Below are 17,483 nucleotides of genomic sequence, written 5' to 3' on the forward strand. Positions count from 1 at the left end.
TGAGGAGCCTTTCTTGTCCTCCCGAGAAGGCCGGTGCCCGGCCTCGCCTCACCCAGCGTCCTGTGGTCCTACAGGCCCCCCTCTGCCCTGGACTTCGGCTCCTTGCCTTTCTCTTTCAGACTCTTCCTCTGGCTCTGTTCCACCCAGTTCAGTTCTTGGGCCTGAGATCTGTTGTCCTAACCCCAGGGTGTGCGTGGGTTGGATGGAGCCCTCAGTCTCAGTCATCACGTAAACCCTTTGATGTCAGTAAAGCCCTGGGAGCAGCAGCTGAGCGCTGGGACATCCCTGCTCACCTCGCGGGGAAATGGCCTCAGCCACTCACAGGGAACCGCAGTGACTGACCATAGCCACTTAATGCACACGCAGAGCAGAGGCACTGGCGGTTTTGCAACCATCATTAAAATCTCTTTCCTGACCTTTGCTTTCTAGGTGATTGAAAACTCAGCCTCAAAACAAAAAATTCACTAGTTATGGTAAGCTGTTTTCCTGTTTCTTCATTGTTTGTGGTGGCGCTGAGGGGACTCAGGCAGAGGAGTTATTCTGTGGTTCTGCCTGTGGGCTGGGCCCATAGGAATGGGCAGAGCCATGGAGAGGCCCCGGCAGGTTCCCAGCCAGCCCAGACCCAGGCCACGTGCTTGGGGACAGACCTAGACCCTCCACCTCGTCACCTTTGCATTACTGGCTGGGAAGACCCGCATCCCTCACGCAGGTGCAGTTGCCCTGTTCCCTTGCCCCTCACTGGGAAAAGCCAACCTGGCTCACAGCAGCCGAGCCCAGGGGCCTTTGATAAACATCTGGGAAGGGAGAGGCCCGGTGCCCAGCACAGGCACCTCAGGAGAGCGGAGCCTTGCTCCCTCCCCGTCCCATCCTGGCCCCTGTGCTGCTGTTTGCGCCCCGAGGTCGCACTGAGCTGGAGCCGGCACCCACCCAACACCCACTGTACAAAACCGTGGGAAGGTGGCCGAGTGGCAGATCAGGACCTCAGAGCTGCAGGGCTGTGTTGGGTCAATTCTCACAGGGGTCCTGGGAGAGTCACTGGTTTTATACCTGACCCCTGTGGACCTAAAGGGGACAGCGAATCATTTTTCCCTTGAAAGGAAACTTTGTCCAAATGTGTCTGTCACATGTAGTCAGCAAGAAGAATTTAAAATGAATTTCCAAGTGAAGAGTCTGTGGATTAACTGGCCGTTAATTAACAGGCTTTATCAATGTGTCCTCAAGGGAGAGGCCCAACCCTAAGGAAGGAGGTAAACTTCCCAAGTGAGGGGCTGTGAGGACGGAGGTGGAGGAGGCAGCTGGGGGCTGGCGGCGGCGGGGCCCAGCAGATGGCGCCTCCCTGGCTGAGCCGCTCGCACCACCAGTTCCCTCACTTCCACCCAGGAAGGCAGAGTGACCTCCTCAGGGAAGAGCTTCCCCAGCCTTCTGGAGCAGTTGGCAGGGCGTCCGGAATAAGCCCTAGGCACCGCCGCCGCCTGCCTCCAACTCACTAACCCGGCGCCTCTTGTCTTTCAGATTCAACGCATTCAACAGAAGCCATCCCCAGCCCAGCTTAAATTATAAAGATAGAAAATAACTCTGTTCCAATCTGCGTGGTGCTTCTTTAGTAAATACTGTACAGATTTTACCATGGAGAACTTTTTTTTTAGTTTTTACCTTTTCTTAATTACCCTTATTCCGAATGGATGAACACTTTCTACCACTGCTGACCATTGTAAAATACCGTGTATATAAATCCCATTGAAATAATGCCCTGGAATAGAACATCTCAAATGCTGCTTAATTACAGACTCAGGTCGATTACTTGTATTTCATGTAATGTTCCTCCAAGTTAGACATCTGGTGCAAGACCAACCGGGAGACCATGGAATTGTCAAAAGTACAAACTGACAGTGTGTATATTTAATTTAAAGACTTATTTAAAAACTCACAAGCTCTCACCTAGACTTTGGAGAGCAGTCTGTTTTCTGTAATGTCTGATACTAGAAACTAATTTGCTTATTTTAGTTGTATTCAAGATTTGAAGATGTATTTTATAGACAAGTTCTGTTTTTGAACTTTGTGGAACTGTTCCAATCAATTTCCCAGTTATGATGAGTATTTACATTATGAATGTATAACCCAGACATGATTTGTAAAGTCGACAGTATGTTTCTATTACACAACACTTTTTGATACAGCGTCTCTTGTCTTCACTGATACTGGAGTCTCCGTTGTCTGCTTGGTCCCTTCGAGTTTCTAGTTACAGACACAATCATACTGTGATTTTATTTTTAATATGGATATGCTATCAAACTGTGATACACTTATAATTCACTGGTCCTGCATCAGGAGATGGAGTGGGGAAAACTGTATTTAATACAGTTTGTATCTGAATAATCTGTATGGTTTATACAGTTTGTGTTGTTCAGAGATGTTTAAAGTTTGATCTTTGTTTTTTTAAAGATTAAAAAAGCACTTGCCCCACTGTAAATATACAGCATGTAAAATTTCTATAGTATATAAATGGCAGCAAATCACACACTTGGCGTCTTTTTACTGCTGTTTTCCCCATTTGCTTCCAGACTCCTTCCTGTCATCTGAATTCACTTTCTTAAAACCTTCAAGTGCTCCTGCTGAAGTCAGTACCTTCGGCCAGGCCATCCCACCTGGGACGGGCAAAGGAAAACTGGAGGGGTGTTTGCTGGACCCAACAATATCTGTTGGAAAGAACCAAGTCTCAGACAGGCTTGTTTTAACAATACATGTGATTTTTATTTAGTGAACACAGTATTTGCAAGAGCACTGACAGCCATCCACCCTCCAATCTTACTGTTCACTTTACAACCAAATATCGAGAGAGAGAGAGAGAGGCTGTTTCTTCATGCGAGCCATGGCAGTATATACATTGAATAACAAACACTCCAGAAATCAATAGATGTACATTATTTACATATTACTGTATTTTCCGCAAATAGAAATATTTTCTAAGAAAAAAAAGTCAATTTGTGGTTTCTGGTCTACCACAGACCTAACTTCTCGGCAAAGCACATCTATGTAAATAGCTGCATTTGTAACTTTAAAAGTAGGCATTGCTTTCTATGAAGCACTAAGTGCTGCTCCATCTATAAACAGCTCCTAGTTTCACTCAGTTTGGTACCACATTAAACTGCCCCAAAATGGTCTGTGACCCCAAAGACACTGCTGCTTATCTGGGTCCAGGGCCAGTCCAACTAAACTCAAATGTGAACCAGGGCCCAGCAAGACAGGCTGGAAGGGCTGTGGCAGCCGCCGCCTCCCCGCCGGGCTCCCGTCGCTGCCTCCTGGCCTCTGTCTCTGGACGAAAGTGTCTTTGGCCAGAGTTGGGACTAACAATTCGAGCCCTGTGCTCAGACATCGGGGCGGGGAGGAGGAGGATCGTGATTGTGACAGGGTCTGCCCAGGGTGAGGGACAAAAACAGATGTCCTGCTTCAGGGCCGTCCTGGTGGCAGCTGGCCCTGTGCAGTCATGACCCAGAGAGTTTTCTGGACCAGGCCTGCCTCAAGGCTCAGCAGGCATGATGGCTGCACGGCCTTTATGCTAATACTGTCATTACACAGCCTGGAGCTAGGCGATTTCCTGTAACACTCTGACCACAAAGTACCTGGAGTCTAACTCAGCACCACAGCCTCTGCGCGGCTCCCGGGTGCCCACCACCCGGTGAAGCTCATTCCCAGACGACAGCAGCGGAGGAGCTTGATCTGGAGACTCCTTCCCGCCGCGGCTCCCAACACCCAAAACAGAAAGCTCCGCATCCCCAGGTCACACCTGGGTTGGTCAGAAGGAAACGGCTCGTCTGAGCACGACATGCTGACAAAGCTGGCTGTGGCCAGTCCTGGGTGCGGGGCCAGCCTGAGGGGTGGGCACCGCCGGGGCCGGCCGTCAGTGTGTGGTTTTGGGGGGGGGTCCAGGCAGCGTTTATTTTCATGGAAGACTGGAGGCCAGAATTGCATATCTACCAGCCAGGTTTCAAGAACGCTGACTTGCCTTTCTCAGAACTAAAATTTCCAATTTGAGGTATCAGTAACAAAGCCTAAGAGCTTAAGAATGAAAGTCTGATGCAGGACGGGGGCTTCTGGCCTTGGACCCCTCTGCAGTCTAGTGCGACTTAAAGCTACATCAAGGTCAGCCGCAGGGAGGCGGAGGGCCCGCAGCCGCTCGGCCTCCACTTCAAGGCAACTCAAAGGAACAGTCTCCGCTGCTGAGAAGGAAGCCTAGGTGCACAGTCTGAGGTTTGGTCTCTGGACTGGGCATTTTGCGCAGGAGTACAGATGCCCTCCAGAGGGTGCAAATTCAAGGTGTGCCTGTGCAGGTGGGGCGGGAAGAGGAAGTCCGTGGAGGAAACGCCAGCCACCAGCCCAACAGCCCCGTGTGCAACAGGGTCCTGGGGATGCAAATCTCCCGACAGAGCAGCGCCTGCTACCAGCCTGCGTCGGCCCAAGCACGCAATGCCCCCGTCCAGCCCTGTGCCCTCTCTGGAGGTGGGGCCCAGATCCACCCTTGCTTGAGTGAAGCACCAGGCACCTGCTATCCTCACATCCACAGCAACCTGACGACCTCCCAGGCGGGCATGGAGCTTCGCCAGTTCCACCACCGGTGTCTATCTGGGGTTCTCAGCTCCCCAGACACCCTACGTGCCAGGCCTCTGCACCCCAGGGCCTGTTCTTCCCTCCTCGTAGGGAGGGCACCTGTCTCAGGACATGGCACGCTACATGGGGTGAGGCTGTTTCTAGTTACTTCTGTGTCCATTCATTAAGAAATCTGGTCAAATTAGAAGGTCTGTAAAATAAGCATTCATTTTGCCACAGGTTTTAAATAGCGATAAGTATGGTCAAAAGCCGGTCCACATGGACTCCGCTGACCTGTATGAAACGCTGCCGTGCGTGTGTCTGAACAAAACATGAGCAGTTTCACGTGATTCAGCATATGGACCATCTGTGTCCAGGGAAAAGCTGTTTCCTAGGAGTTAGCAGTTACAGGCTAAACACCCCAAACCATTAACTGTTACCACTTTAACGATTTGCTTAAAGTACCTGTGGGGCCAAAAAGCCTGGGTTGAAGGGAGGCCACATGGGAGTCACCCTGGAGCCCCCAAGTGCCATGGCCATCCCTTCCCGAGCCCGTCCAGAGCCCACCTGCTGCCCCCGGGGCTTGCCTGACAGCCTGACAGGGCAGGGCTGCACGTGGCCCCCCGTGCCGGTGTCCCCCAGCCCTCCCCTTGGGTGCTGCGTCTAGATGGATATTTTTTCAGTGCACAGTATATACTTGTGTCCAGGAGTTAACTTTATAGCTGCCATTCTAAAAATACTACTGTTAGAAAGTATCCTTTGTTATAATTTCAGAATATAAAAATGCATATAAAAGCTATAATCCTATATATCTGAGAAAAAATTCTGAATAAAAAACTGGTAGCTTTTCCTTTCCTGTTTTGCTATAAAACAGTGGCTTTCTAGAACGGTTAACACTGCCCCGAGTGAACGCGTTTGGCATGGTACGAATGAGGCTCCCATCTGTGGAATCCGTCCGGTGTCTGCTGTGGAGAGAGCGGAAGCTGCTGTCCTGGCTTCTCCCCCCAGGGCCGCCGGGGACGGTCGCAGGAAGGAATACTTCTGGACACGCGCAGCCGACCATGACCCCAGCCACGGCACAAGGCCTCGAGGATCAGTCTGGGCCACAGTACGCTCTGAAGCAGCAGCTTGCACTGCAGGGCGACCACCTCCCAGGACCCCAGCCACGGCACGAGGCCTCGGGGATGCCATCTGGGCCACGGTACACTCTGGAGAAGCAGCTTGCACCGCAGGGCGACCGCCTCCCTGCCACGCCTTCCGCGGAGGGGCGGCCCGCGGTGTCTTTCTGCTGGGGTTGGGTCTTTTACCTGGGTCTTGTAGCCAGGAAAGCTATTTTTTATTGGCAATCCTTCGTTTCCTCGTTGCCAACATGTCATAGAAGGGATCCCTGCTGATACTGGCTCTGGTGAAAGAAGGAAAACATGCAGGTTAGGTCGTGGGTGACACACAGACCTTCCCTTCCCCACCAGCCCCAGAGGCCCCTCGGACAGGACCGCAGGCTCAGATCTGAGCACTGGGTTTCTGGAGGCAGAGGGTCCGCTCTTGCACACGGAAGCATCCACGTTCCAGACATCCTCCGCCCTCCAACCAGCATGAGAAGACAGGCCTGGCCCCGCCCCCGAACCCGGCTCACTTGATGGATTTCATCCACTCCTCCTTCTCCTCCGGGCTCGGGGCTGAGATCCGATACACCACGTGGTTCCCCTCTACCACGCGGCCGTCCGCCTCCGTCTTACAGGCCTTGATGACCTGCCCTTTGTGGCTGGGATTGTAGAGCTCAAAACAGTTCTGGTGGAGAAAGAGAGGGGAGGCCGTCACAGGGGCTGGGGGCCAGGTTCCCTGCAGGCAGTGAGGATGGCTCCCAGGTGGCTGGCAGGAGAGAAGGTTCAGGAGGGAGCTTACGGGTTTCCGGGGGTCCTCCACCTCCCTGATGCTGAGGTTTTCCAACGGGATGATTCCCCTGGGCTCCTTATCCTACAAGAGAGAAGTACACGGGCGCTCACTGTGGGCCACCAGCCTGGGGGTCCCTCGGCCCCAGGGCAGCTCCGTGACTGCCGGGAGGCGACCAGGAGGCCCAACCTTACTTACTGTTGTGTATTCAAAGTAATAGAGGCAGTTATCAGTCAGGATGAACCACCTGCGCTTCCAGGTCTTCACGCGTCCTCCTAGAAGCAGAAGGGCCCCGTGAGTGTGTGCTCCGTGCACAGGGAGCCCGCGGGTCCAAGAGGGGGCCCTGGACCTGCACAGACCACTGCGTTTTCAGAAAGGCTGCCAGGCGCCAGGCTCGGGTTTAGGTGCCCTTTGGCGTTCCCACCGCGGGGCCCCGCATGCACCCACCCCGCCCACACCGGTGCCCCTCCACGGCACCGAGGGGCCCCCTGATGACACGACCGCACTCCAATTCACTTCCTGGGAGTTAGTGGGATGGATGGCGTCATTTCCCCACATGAGATGGCAGCGTGATGAAGTCAGGACGGCTCGCCGGGCTCTGTCCAGGGCCTGACCCACCATGTCAGGTGGCTGTCACGTTACAGAGGCCCTTGGGCAGCCCTGGGATCCCCCAAACTCAATCACCCCTGGGCCCAGGGAATCGTGAGACTGAATTAATTCTGTAACAAGATCTGGGGCGCACGCGCGTACCCCTATCTGTACCTGCCCTCCTCTCACTAAGGGAAGGACGTCTCTGATCCTTAAACACTGAGCAGACACAAACTGACTTCAGCTGCTAGCCTTGCCTGTGTTTGTTTTTTAAACAATTCAAAGAAACGCACACGTGGAGCAATGAACTCAGTACTCCCTGGGGTACTAAGCCGCTCTGCCCCACGCCTCCCCAGCGCCGCGCAGCTCACCCGGCTTTCTCTGTGACAGGCTGGCAGGGGAGCGGCCTCCCTGTGTGGGGGCCAGCATGGGCGCTGAGGCCTGGCGGCAAGATGCTGTGAGAAGGGCTCTGCGGATCACCCGAAAGGTTTCCCTTTCGGGGCCTGGTGTGCAGAGACCCTGGGTGAGGAGGAACCAGCTGCAGGTGGCAGGAAGCCTGGCTCAGCCGTACTGGCGGCCGGAAGGGGTCTCCGCAGCCCCTCTGGGATCCTCCGGCCCCTGCCTCACTCAGCACTGCCATCCTCCATTGATGCCTAAGGCAGCCTGCAATGTGGTTGCCACCGCCAGCCTGGGACAGAAGCCCAGTCTCCAGCTGTTCCTCGCCTCCCCACAGGCCCCAGTCTCATCAGTGTCCCACCAGCCCACCTGTTAAATAAAGGGTCTGTCTAGACCCTGGTCTGGGCAAATCTGCCCCCCAAGCTTCCTGCTGCATCTCCCCAGCCCTCAAACCTTGCCCCCAACATCTCTCCTGAGCCCTGGCGGGGCTTCCACTCCCCGACCCCTGCAAGCTGCTCCGTCTGGAACCCGCTGCCCCAACTGTGTGGGGCCACCTCACTGGTCCCCTGAACACCCAGCCAGGCCCCAGCAAGGCCCAAAGCCCTTGTTGCCCTCGTGTCCCTGTCACCACGGGCTCCATGCTCCATGCAAGCCCTCGGCCTTCACCTTCCCCACCTCCGTTGCAGCATACCAGGGAGGCCTAAGTCCACAGGGGAGGGCAGGAGACCCTGGGGGCAACCCCGCCTTGTCCCTCAGTCCTCCAGTGAGCAGGGAGAGGCGTTTTATGTCCCCGAGACCCTGAGGACAGGGGGACAGTGCTGATTCCTTCCAGGCACTTGCTCCAGCTCGAGCCGCTGTGGCAGAATCAGCTGACAGCAACTCCACTACCCTGACATCGGTCGCTGTCACAGTCGCCTCTGCTTCCCTCCAGAGACTCCAGAGCAGGCCCTGCTCCAGCTGCACTGGTGCCAGCTGCCAGCCCCCAAACAGCAGCCAGAGGCATCTTTTCAAAAGCGTGTGGCGATCATGCCCCTCCTGGCCTGACGCCCCCGCAAAGGGTCCCACTGCACTCGGCTTTAGACCCAACTCCTTGGGCGGCTGCAGGGGCCGCCCTTCCTGGCTCCCCAGCTGTGGCCTTTCTCCCTGCCCAGCTATCTGAGTCTCCAGTTCTTGGGGAGCTCATCCAGGAGCCCCCAGGTTGTGTGCTTCTGTCCAGCACCTGCTCTGTTCCTCCATGCTCCCGGCATGGTGGACAGCGATGGGCCTGTATGTTCCACTAGCCTGTCCACCTGGCCCCCGCCTGGGAGGGGTCCGCCTGGGACGGGTCCACCTGGGAGGGGTCCGCCTGGGAGGGGTCCGCCTGGGACGGGTCTGCCAGGCAGCCTCTCAGCTCCACCCTCAGGTCCCCTGCTCACACCCCCCATGGACAGCCCCATCCCTGTCCAGTCCTCAGGGCCAGGGGATGGTTGCAGACCAGGACTGCAGGCCCAGGGCAGTGGGTGGTGAGCTTGGTCTCAGAGCCCAGCAGGCTCTGCTCGTGCTTGCTTCTGGCCACGCCACACAGCATTCTCGCCTGCAGACAAGAGCAGGTTTCTGGAACCTGCAGACGGGAGCCACTTTCTCTCTGCAAGTTTCTATTTTCATTGCCGTGAGCAGGCAGGTGCGCACACGGATCCACACGCACAAACACAGCACGTGCACACACTTTCTGCATGATAGCTTGGGTTGGACCACCTCCTGTGTTTTTTTTTGTGTGGTAATTGATTCAAGACTCAAAGTCTTAAGTTACCAACAATCGTAAGCCACGCCTGTGTACACAGCAGGGTTCCTACGCTCTGGCAAAGCATCCTGGCCTTTTTAAGACCACCTGCTCTAAAAACCAATCTACAGTAAGAATACAGCCAAGTCAGGTCGCACTCCCCGCTCAGCGAACGCCTGGAAGCATTCTAGATCCTGCACCCGTCTCGTCTGCCTCCAGCCAGGGCCCTGGCTCGCCAGCCTTTGGTCTCGAACTTTGCTTCTGAGAACACAGTAGGCACACAGGGTGCCTGGGTGGGAGAGGGCAAGGAAGCCAGCACCCTAGAGTGGCAGCCGCTCACCGGGCCGCCCACCACACTGAGGCCATGCCAGCTGCACCAGCCCCTCCAGGGCCCCCGCGCTTGGCACCCGGCGCCCAGCCAGCCCTTGGTTCCCATGAGCGCTGTGTGCACTCATTTTGTGGCCTGTTTATCTGCCCAACCAGAAAACAGGTTAGATAACACGAGCTCTGCTGTGCCTTCATTTCATTCACGCATTTACATCTCCAGAGCCGACCCTTCCCTGGTGGCACAGGCCACATTAACTGCCAGGCAGGCTGACGGCGTCACTGTCCCTCGAGGGGACACTGGGGGGCAATGCAGGAACCAGAAGGGAGGCATCTAATCAAACGAACGTCCTACTTATCCCGTCCCCAGAGCGCCTGCTGCTGTTTCCGGTTACATCCCCCCCGCCCCGCCCTCACTCTAGAACCCTCACACGAAGTGATCTGATCTAGTCTCTCAGGCACCCAAGCCCAAGACCATGGTGCGAGGTTTTCAGGCAAATACCTAGAACTCCCCTAAACCTCGGCATAGCCAGAAAAAAGTCAAAGAGCAATGGCCAAGGTCGAAGACCCTAATGGGAAAGGCAGACCTGTGGGACTCACATCCCTTCCACCAGCTGAGGAAGCCTGTGCCTGTCACACTGTGTCTCATCCTTCCTTGATAATTGTTATTTTATTTATTTATTTATTTTTTTGAGACAAGGTCTCCCTCTGTCGCCCAGGCAGGAGTGCAGTGGCACAGTCATGGCTCACTGGAGCCTCAACCTCCCGGGCTCAGGCGATCCTCCTGCCTCAGCCTCCCTAGTAGCTGGGACTACAGGCACACACCATCGTGCCAGGCCAATTTTTTTTTGTAAAGACGGGGTTTCACTATATTGTCCAGGCTGGTCTCAAGCTCCTGGCCTAAGCAATCCTCCCGCCTCAGCCTCCCAAAGCAGTAGGATTACACACATGAGCCACTGCACCCGACTGATAAATTTTTTTTAAATCACCAGGACACTCCACTCCAGGTCTTATGTGCTGCCCTGTGGCCGCCTGCTCTCAGAAGGGCTTGCGTGAGCCCAGCCATCGCATCTGGAAGGCTTCACTGTGGGCACACGGCAACCATCCCCGCCCCACAGGCAAAACACCCCTCCGCATCTCTAAAACCGCACGCGAGTGCCCTAAATCGCTCCAGGGGCCTTTACAGAGCTCCCGAAATCCCTCCATGCGCTGCTGGGTTAGTATGGGGTGGAGGGTGATGCCGCAGGGACAGGGCTGGCTGGCTGCTTCTCTACTGCTGCAGACCCCTGGAGACACGGGGTGGGGGCAAGCCGGCTCCCACACGGCATCCCCCAGTGCTCCAGGTCCCGGCCTCTCTCAGCCCCGCCCCTGGGGTGGGTGGAGCGTTCTCCGCACCGTGCACGGCGCGGCCCGCAAGTCCACAGATGGGTCGGATGAATGGCAGCCACACCACACAGCGGAGCTCACACAGACCAACGTGGGGAGACCGAGAGGAATGAGCCGCTGGGGGGCGGGAAGCCACTGGGTACCTACCTCCTAAAGCAGGACAAGCAGGGACAGCCCGTCACAGAACAGAAAGGTGGGAGCCACAGGCAGAAGGAAAACAACAAGAAGGCACATTTAAACCACGCGTCAGAAATCACAGCCACACCAAACCGAGAGAGAGGCACACAGGTTCTGTGGATAACGCGCTCGCTTCTCGTGCAGGACGCTGCCCTGGCTGGCTCTGGATGCTAACTCAGCAGTGCTTTGGGACGGGCCGTGCAGCCCGGGCGTTCCTCTCTGCCGCGGACATGGCTCTGACGCCCCGGCTCAGAGGAGCAGCCGTGGGCCGTGCGGCTACCGAGAGCGGGCTCTGGCTTAACTGCGTTTCTTTTTAACGTCTCTGCCTGTGACGGGGGCGTTCCTACATTCCCATGACGAGCTTGGGAGGAACCCGAGGGGCTGCTGCCGTGGGCCGAGGGGTCACGCCCGGGTCCCGTGGGCAGGCGACTCACCCAGCTTCAGGAGCCAGCCCTCGCGGTCGGGGTTGAAGAAGGTGTGCGTCAGGTCGTTCCCGTCGTCCTCCGGGATCTTAAATGGCTCGTTCTTAATGCTCTCATACAAATTCTGCAGGGAGGAAAGAGCAGCAGCCAGTTCAGATTCACACAGAGGCCAGCGGCCGCCGCGCGGAAAGCGCAGCAGGACCAGGGCGGCAAGGAGACTCGGGAGGCGCGTCTGGAGTCCCAGGCGCTGCGGCCGCTCCCAGCGAAGAGATCCTGCAGACGGCAGCGGCCGCGGGCTGGGGAGCTCACCCTCAGCAGCTCCTCAGGGAGGTCCCCGCCCTCGTTGATGCCGCGGTTCATGGCGATGAACCGTTCTGCCGTGGGCTTGTCACGCACGTTGTGGTTGTGCAGGCTGGTGTTGAGCATGATGATGGCGAATGACAGCACGTAGCACGTGTCTGCAACGAGTCCGGGGTGCTGGGCTCAGCCAGAACCTCCAGTGGACAGTGGGACCCCGCGTGCTGGGGGCCCGCCTGCAAGAGGTGCCCGGCCCACAGGTCGTCCTCGCTCAGGGAAGGCAGGTCCCCAGGAACACACGCTGGGCTTTGCCGGGACCGCCCCCTCCAGAGCTGGAGGCTGTGCCTGGCGAGGGGCCAGGCTGTGAGCGCTACACTGACCTGTGGACTGGAAGACCCCGGGGTTGCACAGGCAGTAGCGAGAAGCAAAAGCCTCCATCATGCGATCAATCTTCTGCGCCTCCCCCGGCAGCCTGAAGCTCCATAAGAACTGCCTGTGGAGACAGCAAAGCCGTGGGCAGCCGCATCAGAATCCACACCGCCTCAAGGCCAAGGGCGGCTTCTGCCCCGCTCAGGAAGGACGCTTTCCTCCCGGGCTGGGGTACAGCTCTGGCAGGGGCTTGGGGGTGCAGAGACAGAAAGGAGAAAACGCAGGACAGTCTCCTTCCGTTCCATAACTCAAGACACGCTTACTGATGACTCATCTTTTTGTAACTACAACCGATTCAGCAGCGAGGCCAGTTGTCTCTGCCTAAAAAGTAAATATCCAGGATCCCAGCACTTCTCTGTCCCCATTGCCACCATCTCCTGCTGCTGCCAGGTGATCACCAGAGCCCTGCATGTCCCAAGCTGCCACCGGCCAGTCCTCACAACATCAACAAGACCACGTCCTCCTCTCAGAACTCCCACACATAAGGCAGAGCCATAGTCCACAGGACGGTATCCAAAGCCCCACCTACAGCACTGGGCACTGCGGCCAGAAGCTGCTGCTGCCTTGCTGGGGAGACACACACCTGCCTCAGAGACCAGGCCCAGCAGACACTCCCACCCTCAGGCATCCCCTCTGGCTGAGGTCTCCCTGGCTGACCTCCCTGTAATTGCAACTCCCAGCCCAGTCCCCCCACCCACCTCCTACCGCTTCCCTTCCTTGCTTTCCTCGGCTGGCTGCGGCTGCGTGGCACTGTCCCTGCTACCTGTCTGCCTTATCCACTGTCTGGTCGCCCAGGTGTGAGCCCCGGGGGCAGAGGCTGCAGTCCCCAAGGCCAGCTGTGGCCTCCCGCACCAGCTATTCAGCAATGTCTGATGCTGCCGTGGATTTAGCAGAAGGATCAGGACCAAGGTAGACCTCAAGGCTCCAATTAAGTCTCTGGGCTTTTAAAAATACTCATCCCACCAGCCATTGGGGGAGGATGCAGCCGGGCCCCCCCCGGGGCTCCTCTTCCTCTGCGTGTCCCTCACACAGGGCAGCTCCCCAAGGTCCTTCCTCTGCTCTCTCCTCCTGGGATTCCAGCCATGTCTGGCCCCACTCTCTACCAGGCCCCATCTTCTCCACCAGGCCTGCACCAGCAGCCTTCAGACTCAACACCATCGCCCCTCCTCCACTCTCACCCCCTCCACCCCTCACTCCCCGTCTATCCCACGTTCACCAGCAAAGCATGCACCTGCTCACCAGCCCATTACCATGGCCTCCCTGCCCACCCCACGGCACTAAAGAGTCTCGAGTCAGCCCGCACACCTCTGCCCCACACAGGCTTGCCGTGTCCTTCAAGACAAAAGCTAACATTCTCAGGGCAGCTCCTCAGGCCACAGGACCTGCCTACATTCCCCCTCACCCTGTGCCTTCATCAGACCCTCTACTGGGCTATGCCAGGCTCCCACTGCTGTGGGAATTAATAGGAGCCTCTCTGGCTGTGGCCAGAGACTGATGGACTGAAAGAAATGGAGTCACAGCAGCAAGGGCCGTGCCAGACGCCCCTCCCAGACTCGCCAGGCCTGTACCCTTCTCTGGATGTACAGCTTCCAGAAACGGAATCTGATAAGCCCGAACTGCAGCTGCAGGATTCTCAGATGTTGCTAACTCTCAGCGCGCTGTTCAGCTCCAGGCTGTGCTGCGAGCACATCAGCAGGGTCCCACAGAAATGCTGCCAATGCTGCAGTCTGCGCCTGAGGTAAGGCCATGAGGAAACAGGCCACGTAAACGAGAACAAGGTATGAAGCAGAAGGTCTGAGAATATGATGAGATGCGGCCTGATTTTCTCAGCCCAAGGGCCAGCTGAGGCAGCTCCCACCAGAGGCCCTGCCTCCTCTCCCCCAGATGCTGTTGAGTACTGGCTCAGGGTCAAGGCCCAGAACAGATGAAGGCCCAGAAGAGAACAGCCGGGGCACCAAGGAAGGAGGCGAGACAATTTCCTGCTTGCAGAGCAGGAGGAAGAAAACGTGCAGGAAGGGCAGCTCGAGGGGCATCCAGGGAGTGTGTCCCGGACACCAAAATGGCGAGAAGACTACATCCTCTCTGGCACACTCAGGTATTCATGTGTTTGGTGCTTTAGGTCAAATCTGGAAGGAAGTAACCCCATGTAGCACCAATGCCACGCCATACAGAGCTTGGGAAGAAGGCACTCGAACTACTGCCACACAGCATTAAAAATAGAAGGAAATGGAATGGAAGGAGCACCAGCGGCCACAGTGAGGAAAACATGGCCCTTATCTTAAGCATGTGCCCCAGTTCCTATCTAGGGCTGCTCGATGTCACACGGCATTAGCTGGATCATTCGGAACAGCAGCCAGCATCTGTGAGACTCACGTGGCACCAAGTTACCTAGAGTCAATTCACAGCCACTGCTGCCCAGGCAGCGGTCCTCTGGCCTTCCCCATCCACTCTACACCCAGCAAATGATCATACTTACCTTAAGGCTTGTACAAGGTTGAGATCAGCAAACTCATGGAGTTCAACAAAAGCTTGAAGAACTTTAATATTAAATTCATCCCTGGGAAAAAAATAAGCAAGCTTCAAACCTAATGTACATTATCCCAATTATTTTAAAAGATATGGCTTATGAATAATGTGGCTATGAACATTCAAGCACAAGTTTTTGCATGGCCATACTTTTTTAAAACATTTGTATTTTTTGCCGAGGCAGGGCTCGCTATATTACCCAGGCTGGTCTGGAACTCCTGGGCTCAAGCAGTCCTCCCACACATCCCTGGGCCTCCCAAAACACTGGGATTATAGGCATGAGCCACCACACCCGGCCACATTTTTATTTCTATTGAGTAAATACCTAAGAGTGAAATTACTGGGTTCCATGTTAAAGTTCATGTTTTACATTTTGAGGAACTGCCAGACTGACTTCCAAAGCATCATTTTATATACTTTTTATTTTTTTTAAAGCCAGAATTTCACTCTTGCTGCCCAGACTGGAGTGCATTGGCGCAATCTCGGCTCACCAAAATCTCTGCCTCCTGGATTCCAAGCAACTCTCCTGCCTCAGCCTCCTGAGTAGCTGGGATTACAGGTATGTGCCACCACACTCAGCTAACTTTTGTATTTTTAGTAGAGACAGGGTTTCTCCACGTTGGTCAGGCTGGTCTTGAACTCCTGACCTCAGGTGATCCACCCACCTCAGCCTCCCAAAGTGCTGGGATTACACGTGTGAGCCACCGCACTAGGCCGCATGATTTTATATCTTATCAGCAATAAGGGTTTCATTCCCTGCAGCCTTGCTGGCATTTGTTACATTTCTTTTTCATTACGGCCAGCCTAATGGGTGTGAAATGGTATCTCACTGTGGTTTCAATCTGTATCTCCTTGACGATCAATTGAGCATTTTTTCCTGTGCTTATTTGCCACTTGTATATCTTCTTTGCAGAAATGTCTATTCAGATCCTTTGCCATTTGATAACTGAGTAACTTTTGTTATTTTTGCTCTTATTTGGAAGAGTTATTTATGTAATCTAGATATAAGTCCTCAGCAGATTATAAGGACTGATTATCAGCCCTGAGGACTTATATCTAGATTATATAAAGACAAATATATGAAGATATTCGCAAGTCATACTGATTTATTTGTAGTTTTTGTAGAGCCAGGGCTCACTATGTTTCCCAGGATGGCCTGTGGATTGTCTTTTTACTTTTTTTTTTTTCCTAAGACTAGTCAAGTGAAGCAGTGGGAGTGGGCAAGGAACCAAGGAATCTATAACTGGTGATTAGCTATAAACACCACCATGCCTGGCCAGCCTTCACTTTCTCGATGTCTTCTGAAGCACAATATTCTGATGAAGTAGAGTCTACCTACCTTTTTCTTTTGTTATTTGTGCTTCTGGTGTCACATATAAGAAATCCTAGCCTAATTTGAGATCACAGAGATTTGCCCCATGTTTTCTTCTAAGTGTTTTATCAGTTTTACTTCTTACATTTAGGTCTTTGATCCATTTTAATTTTTGTATCAGTAGGGTGTCCAATGTCATTCTTTTGCATGTGCATTTCCAGTTATCCCAGTACCATTTGTTGAAAAAGCTATTCTTTCACCTACTAAAACTGTCTTGGTACCTGGCTGAAAACTTATTTGACACTAATGTAAGGGTTTATTTCTGGATTCTCAACGCTATTCCATCATTTATATATGTGTATCCTTATGCCAGTTTTACGTTGTCTTGATTATACACTTCAGTCTTTTTTTTTTTTGAGACAGAGTCTCACTCTGTCACCCAAGCTGGAGTGCAACAACATGATTTTGACTCACTGCAACCTCTGCCTCCTGGGTTCAAGTGATTCTCCTGCCTCAGCCTCCCGAGTGGCTGGGATTACAGGCACCTGCCATCATGCCTGGCTAATTTTTGTATTTTTCTAGAGATGAGGTTTCACCATGTTGGCCAGGCTGGTCTTGAACTCCTGACCTCAGGTGATCTGCCCGCCTCAGGCTCCCAAAGTGCTGGGATTATAGGCGTGAGCCACCGTGCCTGGCCACTTTATTTTGTAATCAGGAAATAAATGTGAGTTCTGCAACTTTGTTCTTTTTTAATACTGCTGTGGTTATTTTGGGTCCCTTGAATTTTCCATAGTAATTTTAGGAGTGCAACTTCTGCAAAGAAGTCAGCTGGGATTTCAATAAGAAGTACAATAAATCTGTAAATCAATGTTGGAATATTGGCATCTTAGCAATAGTAAGCCCTCCAATCCATGAACATGGATACTTTTCCATTTAGGTCTTCTCATTCTTTTTCAACAATGTTTTATGGTTTTTAGAGTAAAAATGTTGCTTTTTTGTGAAATTTATCCTAAGTATCTTATTCCTTCTATTGCTATTATAAATGGAGCTGTTTTGAGTTTACTCATTGCTATTGTATAGAAATATAATTGAGTTTTTTTGTTGTTGTTAGTTTGTTTTTTTGGCCAGAGTCTCACTTTGTCGGCCAGGCCAGAGCGCAGTGGTGCAATCTCGGCTTACTGCAAGCTCCGCCTCCCAAGTTCACGTCATTCTCCTGCTTCAACCTCCAGAGTAGCTGGAACTCTAAGCGCCCGCCACCATGCCTGACTAACTTTTTGTGTTTTTAGTAGAGACGAAGTTTCACCATGTTAGCCAGGATGGTCTCGATTTCTTGACCTTGTGATCCGCCTGCCTCAGCCTCCCAAAGTGCTGGGATTACAGGCGTGAGCCACCA

The 17,483-nt window shown here is 54.1% G+C and overlaps 1 protein-coding gene across 1 annotated transcript in view; it reads right to left on the bottom strand.

Moving 5' to 3' along the window:
• Positions 1 to 2,726: 2,726 nt before the first annotated feature.
• Positions 2,727 to 17,483, bottom strand: part of CYTH3 (cytohesin 3) — a 26,321-nt gene continuing 11,564 nt past the window's right edge. Inside the window, exons 5-13 of the mRNA XM_011996659.1 lie at positions 14,729 to 14,809; positions 12,204 to 12,316; positions 11,836 to 11,984; positions 11,539 to 11,650; positions 11,075 to 11,077; positions 6,673 to 6,749; positions 6,487 to 6,558; positions 6,218 to 6,372; positions 2,727 to 5,986 (exon numbers count right to left, since the gene is read on the bottom strand). Coding sequence (XP_011852049.1) covers positions 5,914 to 5,986; positions 6,218 to 6,372; positions 6,487 to 6,558; positions 6,673 to 6,749; positions 11,075 to 11,077; positions 11,539 to 11,650; positions 11,836 to 11,984; positions 12,204 to 12,316; positions 14,729 to 14,809 — 835 coding nt within the window. The 3' untranslated portion in view covers positions 2,727 to 5,913. The remainder of the gene's footprint in view (positions 5,987 to 6,217; positions 6,373 to 6,486; positions 6,559 to 6,672; positions 6,750 to 11,074; positions 11,078 to 11,538; positions 11,651 to 11,835; positions 11,985 to 12,203; positions 12,317 to 14,728; positions 14,810 to 17,483) is intronic.

This window comes from Mandrillus leucophaeus, unplaced genomic scaffold (genome assembly GCF_000951045.1).
Source record: "Mandrillus leucophaeus isolate KB7577 unplaced genomic scaffold, Mleu.le_1.0 Scaffold521, whole genome shotgun sequence".
NCBI lineage: Eukaryota > Metazoa > Chordata > Mammalia > Primates > Cercopithecidae > Mandrillus > Mandrillus leucophaeus.